General features: G+C 50.6%; 2 protein-coding genes across 2 annotated transcripts; one reads left to right on the forward strand and one right to left on the reverse strand.

Annotated features, from left to right (window-relative positions):
* The first annotated feature begins 1,251 nt into the window (after window positions 1-1,251).
* LOC128267483 (2-hydroxyacyl-CoA lyase 1) lies at window positions 1,252-3,446 on the forward strand. Its single transcript, XM_053004322.1, has 4 exons — window positions 1,252-1,386; window positions 1,587-1,709; window positions 1,769-3,081; window positions 3,140-3,446. The coding sequence occupies exons 1-4, from the start codon at window positions 1,339-1,341 to the stop codon at window positions 3,357-3,359; spliced, it is 1,704 nt and encodes a 567-aa protein (XP_052860282.1). The 5' UTR covers window positions 1,252-1,338; the 3' UTR covers window positions 3,360-3,446.
* A 64-nt stretch (window positions 3,447-3,510) lies between these two features.
* LOC128278662 (N-acetylgalactosaminyltransferase 6-like) lies at window positions 3,511-8,495 on the reverse strand. The gene is made up of 3 exons (XM_053017393.1): window positions 8,083-8,495; window positions 3,764-5,018; window positions 3,511-3,693 (listed from the first exon to the last, which is right to left on the reverse strand). Exons 1-3 carry the CDS (start codon window positions 8,493-8,495, stop codon window positions 3,511-3,513), a joined length of 1,851 nt encoding a protein of 616 aa, XP_052873353.1.
* Between the last annotated feature and the right edge of the window lie 1,354 nt (window positions 8,496-9,849).

Below are 9,849 nucleotides of genomic sequence, written 5' to 3' on the forward strand. Positions count from 1 at the left end.
CTTCTCTCTCCTCTCTCTCTATCTATCACGGGCGCGTGTGCAGAAAGTCACAACGATCGTACAGCTGATCCCCGACTGATAGAGCAAATTTTCCGCCGGACAGTTTTATCGCAAAAAGCTTTCTCGCGTGCGTGGCGTTGTTCGTGTCGATATCGTTCGTGGCGTTGCTGGTGGTGGTGGTAGCTGCCGCCGGGCGACAACAACGAGCTTATCGAATATTTTGTTGTTTTTTCGCTCACACAGTGCTCTCGTTTTGCTCGGCCGACTCGGCCGACCACGTGGCTCTGCCGACCATGTGCTGAGGCAGAGAGCTTTTCGCAATTGGGTGCTCTAATGACGGCCTTTATTTTATTCTTTTGATTTTTATTTACATCGTGTTCTTTGTGATCTTCCGGGTGACATGCTTGGTTTTGATTTAGTTAGTAGCTAGTAGTAGCTAGCAATCACCAGCGGTATGCGGTATTGATCACCAACATTAAAATGCAATGATTTCAGCTCCAAAATGTCCATTTTAGGTTATTTCTCTGGTGCTAGTTGAAATAAGTATTCAAACAATCATGGAATGGACGTTTTCGGTGTGGTCACATTAATGGCGACAGTGCAAATAAGTTTAGTATTTCCCTCAGGACTCTCAGGAGTTTAGTATTTTTTGCGTGAACTGGTTTCACTAGTTCCATACTAAAAACGAATATATATTTGAGATTTGCTCTTTCCTTGTTTTAATAACTATTAAGTTATGGTTGATTGTGGTTGGTGCGGAATGAATTTTGCTTAAAGTTCTACGTTTGGTAAGTCCGAACTTACCAATCCAGTATCAAAAATTGAATGTGCTTTTCAGCAACATGTGTATTGCATCCTATTTCTTCATTGCAGTTTTGTTATTACACACATTTTACATACATTTCTAGTAGTGTTCGGAATGAATATTCGGGTTATGAAGCTGGAGTTCAAAAATTAAATTGTATGTTCGACGAAACTTCTGAGTTTGGGGCGGAAGAAAATTTAGTACTAACCATTGATCACATTTGATGAAGATCGGAAGAAATCAAAGCACACTGTTCGTTGTTAGTTTTTCAAATGTTTAAATTTCGACTTGATTCATCTGTACGCAGCCACAAGAACTTGACGGCTGCGTACGTGCATATGCCTCGTTCCCCGAACTGACAGCCTGATTGACAGCTAAACTGACAGCCTCTCAGCTGCGAAAGTCAGTCAAAAAAGTTCAAATCAGTCAAAACAAGATTGTTCGTCCTCGTTTCCAGTTATCGTACTTAAGTTTTTACGTCCTTAATTGTTTGTTCTTCGGTTGTTTTTCAGTTATATTAGGAACCAAGCACAATGGAGGTGGACGGAAATGCAGTTTTGGCGAAGGCACTAAAGGACCAGGTACGAAAACTGTCCCCGAGAAGATGGGGTCAAAGTTTAAAGCCGGCGATAAGTCTCCACGAACTACGTGAAGCCCGTGTCCCGGGGCCGTGTTATCAGTTCGTTCGGTATCTATAATGGCTTTAAACTGCCCCGTAATAGTCTATCTGTTGATTATGCTGTGCACGAGTGTGTGTTAATGGTTTGCGTGTCGTCCCCAGGGTATCGAGTACGTTTTCGGCATCGTAGGAATCCCGGTCGTGGAGCTATCCATGGCCATGCAGGCGGAGGGATTGAAGTATGTAGGGATGCGCAATGAGCAGTCGGCATGTTACGCGGCACAGGTACGGTCAATCCCTGCCCCAATCACAACATATCGATCGCTAAATCGGGATTCTTTCAGGCGATCGGATACTTGACGGGGAAGCCGGGCGTGTGTCTGGTTGTGTCGGGACCGGGTTTGCTGCACGTGACGGCCGGAATGGCGAACGCACAGGTGAACTGCTGGCCACTGCTAGTGATCGGTGGTTCAACCTCGCAGGATCACGAAGGCATCGGTGGGTTCCAGGAGTGTCCGCAGGTCGAACTAAGCCGACCGTACTGCAAGTACGCGGCCCGTCCACCCAGCATCGGGCTAATTCCGCTGCACGTCGAAAAAGCGGTCCGTCTAGCGTGCTACGGTCGCCCGGGTGCTGCGTACCTCGACTTCCCGGGCAATCTGCTGACGGCTAAGGCCACCGAAGATGCCATACCCCCGCAGTACAGTCATCCAATGCCTCCGGTTGCGTTTCCCGAACCTTCGCTGGTTGAACAGGCGGCTCAGCTCCTCGCAACGGCCAAACGCCCGCTGGTGATCGTAGGCAAGGGAGCGGCGTACGCGCGGGCAGAGCTTCAAGTGCGCCAACTGATCCACCAAACGAACCTTCCCTTTCTGCCGACGCCGATGGGCAAAGGGGTCGTCCCGGATCTAGACCCGCAGTGCATTGCTCCGGCCCGGACGCTGGCGTTGCAGAAAGCGGATGTAGTGCTGCTGCTCGGCGCTCGCCTCAACTGGATCCTGCACTTTGGCCGACCACCTCGCTACAGTGACGATGTGAAGATCATTCAGGTGGACCTCAACCCGGAGGAGCTACACAACAGTGTGCTGAGCAGTGTGGCCGTGCAGTCGCACATTCTGCCCTTCACCGAGCAGCTGATCGATGCGCTGGCGAAAAAGCACTTCCGGTTCGACGCACGCCAGCCGTGGTGGGTCGATCTGAAGGCCAAGTACGACAAGAACCGAAAGGTGGTCGAAGAGATGGCACTGAACACCGGCACGCCGTTGAACTACTACGCCGTGTTCCACCATCTGCAGCAGTACATTCCGAAGGATGCGATCATCGTGAGCGAAGGGGCCAACACGATGGACATCGGGCGGACACTGCTGCACAACAAGCTGGCCCGCCACCGGCTGGATGCGGGAACGTTCGGTACGATGGGCGTGGGTCCCGGGTTTGCCATTGCCGCGGCCCTCGTCTGCCGGGACAAGTTCCCGGGCAAGAAGGTGCTATGTGTGGAGGGAGATTCGGCGTTCGGGTTCTCGGGCATGGAGCTGGAGACGATGGTACGCTACCAGCTGCCGATTGTAGTGGTGATCGTGAACAACAATGGCATCTATGCCGGGTTCGACAAGGAAACGTACGACGATATGCGATCGGGCGGCGACTTGACGCAGGTGTAAGTGTGTAGCGGTGCATTTGTAAGCTTAACCGACTGATGAGTGTTGTCGTTTCAGAACACCGGCCTCGGCGTTAACCCACGAAACGCACTACGAGAACATGCTGAGCATGTTCGGTATGAAGGGACACTTTGTGCGCACCATTCCGGAGCTGCAGGCAGCCGTCAAGGAGGCACTAATTCCCACAGACAGACCGAGTGTGATCAACGTGATCATAAGTCCGCAGGCGGACCGTAAGCCGCAGGACTTTAAGTGGCTCACCGAGTCGAAGCTTTAACGAACGTGAGCCGTGCATTTATGAGGGAGACAAAAGGCGCTTAGCGCGGGTATATTTTATTACTTAGACCAGTTCATAACACAGAGTCGGGACGGGTATTAACGGTTATGGCCTGCACGGATCCAGCAGGACGAGGCAATAAAAACGGGTTTCAATCGACTAGCTTTGCACCGTGTTTGTGCCAGTTCTTGAGAAGCTGTACGTTCATATGACCAATGCGCCAGTGCTGGGTTTGGAGCGCTTCATTGCACACGTTGACGGTGAGCTGACGGCGGGCTAGCTGAGCCTCTAGGCAGAACGCTTTATCCCTTCCCGCGTAGATCTGTTTGGTGTCCTGAAAAGATACGAAAAGAATCCGGCGGTTTTAATAGATTCTCCGATTTGCTGCGGCCAAGGATTGTTACCACGTCGTATTGAAACAGCTGATTGCCCTGCTGATTGTGGCAGCCGATCAGCTGCAGCTGCGCGTCAGGCGAGTGTTCCGTCACGTCCAAACACTCCGACGAGAAGAGCATCGATTTGATGTCCCGCCGCCAGGTGAACTGGAAGTTTTGTCCCGGGCGTTCGGGTGCGATTTTGTCACTGGCACACGGTGCCAGCAGGGCGCGTTTGCCGCCAACCGAAATGCTCTCCACTTCGACGCACAGGTTTCCATTCGCCTGACTCTGGATGACACCGGAAGCGAAGTTTTCTGGCTCGATCAGCGGGTACCACTCGATAAGATCCGGTGCGATCGTTTCCATGAACCAGCGGAACGGTTTGCAGTGCAACCGGCGGCGCAGATGCTTCATTTTCGACAAATCCCCCGCATCGATGGCAAACCGCTGCGGATCCCGACGGTACACGTAATGTTTGTACTCGTCCATCCACACTTCGGCCACCCGTTTGTGGTTTTTGGCCACAAAGTCGTACGTTTTCGCGTTCGGAAAGGGCGAATAGCTGCGGTAGATGTGGCCGACCCGCGAACACGGAGCGTCAATCAGCTGCCCACCGCACATCCAAATCTTGAAGCTCAGCTCGTACTGCTCCGCGCCCCAGATCTCCAGCTGCTCATCGTAGCCGCCGAGCTCCCAGAAGAACCAGGCACTGATGGCAAACAGACCACCGGCCATCACCGGACTGGGGAACGGTTTCGTTGGGTCTAGGAGATCTTCCGGTCGCAACGGTAGCCGCTTGTAGAGCATGTTCCAGTCGAACGCACCACGGGCGCCCTGGTCTTGGGGGACAAACTCAAACGTATCGTCCATGATGACGTCGATGAAGGGGCACACACAGGTGCGTGGATCGCGCGCTATCGGTTCGAGCAACGGTGGCAGCCAATTGATTCCTGCCTCGATGTGCGAGTCCAGAAACAACAGTACGTCTCCTGTGGCCAGCTTTGCACCGGTCAATCGGGCCGTTATCAGACCGACTCTCTCCGGATGACGTACTACTTTCACCAGCGACTTGAGGTGCTTCTCCACATAGTCGTCGAGCTGGCGCTTGAGGAACGGTTTCGTGCTGCCATCATCGACGAGGATAATTTCTTTCAGCAATCTGGCCGGCGATCGTCTCACCACACTGTAAACGGTGCGCAACAAGGTGGTCCAGTGTTCCTCGTAGAACGGCACGATGACGCTGACGGACGGTAGACTTCGGGAGTACTGGAGCGTACGGCATCTGGAATTGGTCAGACGAAAGTTAAACAAACCCGTGATGATCGTACCGAGCTTGAGTGCAGTGCCCGTTATACCTTGTTCCGAGCGATCGATGGAGGTTTAGTGTACTTGATCGGCTAGTAAAGCGCAATGATGTAATGGAATGGACGGATGTGCGTGCAGTTTGACGAGAAGCGGTGCGAACGAAATATCGGAGGAAAAGGGATACAGAAAGGAACCCCGCAGGGATAACCATTTATTGGACCAACCAAGAGGCTCACAGAAACCGGGCCCCATATGTGTTCCACTGTTTCACGAGCTTCAGGTTCACTTTGCCAAACTTCCAGCGCTGGGTGCGGCTTGCCGAGTCGCACCGGTTCACAAAAACTGTTTTCGCGGCCGGATCACAGTCGATGCAAATGTGGTCGTTTCGTTTGATTTGCTGCGTACGCTACGGAAGGGTAAGGCGGTGAGTACGTTAGATGCTCGGCAACCGGCAGCTCTTCACTTACGTGGTCATACTGAAACAGTTGATTGCCCTGGTGCAGGTGGCACGTGTACATCGTGACCGGCGATCGGGGTGCACTCTCCGGTGTGTCGAAACACTGGTCGTCGGCCTTCAGCTGCACGTCACGGTGCCAGCTGTGGACGAAGTACTGATTTTTGTTGGCCGGTCGCACCAGATCGTTCGAGCAGGGGTAAATTCCGACCGGCTGCCCGCGGCCTCTCTGCATGGTGTCGATGCAAAGCGACGGTTCAGCCACGCTCTGGATGGCACCGGAAGCGAACGGTTCCGGCTCGACCGGTGGATACAGTTCCAGGATCTCCGGTGCCACCACCTTCAGGAACCAGTCGAATGGTTTGCACTGTAGCTTCTGACGTATCGCTTTCATCTTGCGCAGGTCGCCGGCATCGGAATTGGCGTACCGAACCGGATCACGCTCGTAGATGTACCGTTTGTAGTCGTCCATCCACACTTCGGCCACCCGCTTGTGGTTGCGCGTGACAAAGTCGTATTTCCGCGAGTTCGGAAACGGGCTGTAGGTGCGGTAGATGTGCCCGAATCGGGAGCAGGGTGTGTCTAGCATTCGCCCACCGCACTGCCATATTTTGAAGCTCAGCTCGTACTGCTCCGCACCCCAGATGTCCAACTCTTCGTCGTACCCGCCGAGCTCCCAGAAAAATGCGGTCCCGATGGCGAACAACCCACCGGCCATGACCGGGCTCTCGAACGGCTCCGTCGGAGACACCGTAGCCGTGGGCCCGATTGCGATCCGCTTGTAGTGGAACTTCCAGTCAAACAGCCCCCGACCGCCGTTGTCCTGCGGAGTCATGGCGAACGTTTGATCGTTGATGACGTCGATCAGCGGACAAACGCAGGTCCGGCGATTCTGTGCAATCGGCTCCAGCAACGGTGGCAACCAGTTGACGCCGGCTTCGGTGTGCGAATCGAGAAATACGAGCACATCTCCGGTGGCAACCCGCGCTCCGGCGAGCCGGGCCTGGATCAGTCCCGTGCGTGTGCCCTGCCGTATCAGCTTCACCTTCGGCAGGTGCCGGTCCACGTACTCCTGCAGTTGGGCTTTTAGAAACTCTTTCGTACTGCCATCGTCCACGATGATCACCTCCTTCAGGAGATGGGTCGGCGCGCGGTTCAGAACGCTGTAGACCGTGCGCAGAAGGGTGCTCCAGTGCTCCTCGTAGAACGGTATCACGACACTGGCCACCGGTAGCTGGTTCGAGTAGGTCTGCAGTTGGCAGCTGAAAACATTAATTGGCCACACTGGGTTTGGTTAAATAACGCTGCGTAAGTGCGATCGGTACGGTCCCCAAATTGTAAGTGCGCTATGAGGTAAGGGTATCGAATGGCTTTCTGCGATCGATTTCGGTGATTGAAATGCAATAACGGCGGGTTTTTTCTGCAACAGTGCCAGTTGTCAGTAGCCAGTCCTTATCAGCAGTTTTGAATTGGCGCAAAAAAAGTTCCTGAAAACACTTGTTCGGCAAACATTTAGGGCCGGTGTATGGCAAGCGAATGGCAGTAGTAACACATGGGCTGAAAAGTCGTTCGTTGCTTTTTCAGCTAGTACTAACCTTGAAAAGAAAGCTTTTAAAGTTTCACAATATTACCGTTCAAGCGAAGATTGAAAAGTGTTACAAAGACTCTGCTCTCATCAGAAAGAATAACATTGGTTTGCTGATTTTAAATTTGGTCGAAGCGACACCGACTATGCTGAAAGTAGTGAACGTTCAAATCAGGCTCCTAACAGCAGAAAAAAATAAAACACACAATTAACACACAAAACAATTAAACACATTAAATTGTTTTGATTGATCGAAAAGTGAAATTCCGTGAGTTAACTGACATTGTAAAAGTATCAAAAGAACGTGTTGGCTTCATATTGCATGAACGTTTGATTACGAAAACGCTCTGTTCAAAGTGGTTCCCGCGATTACTTACTATCGACCAAAACTAAGAACGTGTTGATGGTTCTTGGCAGTATTTGGCCATGTTTCAACGTAACAAACCGGAATTTTTGCGTCGATATGTGACAATGGATGCAACAAGGTTCCATCACTTCACTTCGGGATCCTACACGCACCGTATTCACCAGATTTGGCTCCCCAGGGGCCTAGTGGCTATTCGCAGACTTCAACAAATGCTCACCGGTAAGACATTTCGCTCGAATGAAGAAGTTATTGCTGAAACTGAGGCAAAAGATAAGTCGTTCTACAAAAATGGTGTTAAATGTTAGACCTTCGCTATAAAGATTGTGTGGCTCTTGATGGAGACGAAGCTGATGAATGAATCCAACTTTGACAAAAAAATTACGCGTTTTCCTCCTTAAGCCCGGGACTTTTTAGCCCATGTGTTACGACAAGCGCAGGTAAAACATGTGTTTTGGCTAGGATTTACCTGCCGTTTACCGAATGTTAGTGGCGATTGTGCAAAAGGCATGCCGTGCGTAGTCAAGTATGCCACAAAAACAAAACACGTAAACAGTTTATCGTACTTGCCGCATGCGACCCTATTGAGTGCTGATAAGAGGGAGAGAGAGAGAGTGCGAGGGATGATAACACGATACCTCGGGTGCCGCAGATCCGCCACGGAGCGGTTGACGCTGATCTTATCGCTAAGCAGCGCGTTGAAGCCGTTCTGGAAGTAGAGCTTCTGGCGCAGTTCACTGTCACTGTCCGTTGGGCTGAGCGTGGCCGGTTTGCCCTGCTCGCCAGGTCCGGTACGCTCGAGATCCTGCTGTATCTGCTGGTAGTCGTTGTAGTCTACTTTGGACTGCGGGGCCACGTTGGGCAGTACGAACTCTTCCCGGTGCGCTTCGACGTTGTTCTCCGGCGGACGGTACCGGTGACGCAGGACCAAAATGAGCAGGGCAGTCACCGAGATCACAAGCAGATACCGGAGGTTGTACAGAACTTCCGACGTGTCCCTGGCACACGATCGCCAGCGAGCTTTGCGGGCCTTGCCCAATTTGTCGTCCATAATGCTGACGCACCGGTCAAATACTGCCAACTGGCGGTTCAGGCAAGAACAGTGACACTGAAGCCGAGCCCATGGCTCTGGCTCTGGAACACGCGGCCCAACCGATTGGACGATAAATGCGTGGCATTTAAGGCACGTCACCCGGCCCGATACCCGTGACATACGTGACACACACACGCGCGCGGTTTGATAATGGGTTTTGGATGGGTCGCTTCGTCTGATATGCTGACCGGAAAGGGAGAGCGAGAAGTGCAATTACCACCCTTTCGGAGTGGTACTTGCGCGAGCGCGGTTGCGTGGTGTATGTGCCAAACGCGTTCTGTTTGCGCGACCGCCGATTGTGGATTCAGTTGGCTTGGGTAGTTAATTCGAAGTGGCGGCTATCGTTTCGGAAGCAGTTGGTGGTTGGCTTGTTTTGTGGTTGGGCGTTTTTCCTCAGTGTTGTTACTGAGGCAGGCCGCCAACTTTGATTACATTGAGCGCATTTTGAGTCAAAGCACTCAGAATTAATTACACTTTTTTAAAACACAGAACTGAGTTTTTTTTTAATTTAAGGCCTTCAGTATTGAAGTAGTGATGTGCATATTCGAAAATGAACATATAAAATGCTTGCTACGCTGCTGCTTTTTAATTTTTTTGTTGAATCTTGTTGAGGGAGGATAAAAACGGTCGAATTTGACAACGCATGTGCAACGTAACAAACCACGACGCATAGCTTAAACCACGACAATGCTTCAATATCCATTGGGCTGTTCAATAAAATCTTCAATTCAAATTATGCAGCTATTCATTGTGCATTACTCAAAATTATTCCATTAAAGTCTATTTATGTAGCTTTCATATGATTTTAAAAAATGTATGCAAATTAACAAAATTAATGAAAATGGCTGATGAAATTGATTGTCATCGCTGCTAGCCTTCTTTAATGTCTAACGCAATTTTCGGTTCGTGACCATTTGTTTTGACTACCTAATGCTTCTCTGTAACACTCTGCTAATTCATAACACAATGCTGATTCCATCAATGGAGTAATGCGAAAATCATAAAAATGTTCAATATGAATTCACAATATCAAATGAGGTTCAAAGCCGGCTGATAACATAACTCAATGCTCATTACTGAACAATCATCAGTGAAATACTAATAATATTAGAATCACTGGAATCCTGAATGGTGTGAATGAATGAGAGATAACATTCAATGGAAAAATGGAATAAATTTACAGTGTATGCTCATTTTGCTATATTTGAACTGCTTTTACAAAGTTAAGGTATTGAAGAAAAAACAGTTACCATAAAGATCGATTGGGTTGGTTATCCTACGCCAATCACAGCACTGCCGTCATTTGCAAATC

This window comes from Anopheles cruzii, chromosome 2 (assembly GCF_943734635.1).
Source record: "Anopheles cruzii chromosome 2, idAnoCruzAS_RS32_06, whole genome shotgun sequence".
NCBI classification, from domain to species: Eukaryota; Metazoa; Arthropoda; class Insecta; order Diptera; family Culicidae; genus Anopheles; species Anopheles cruzii.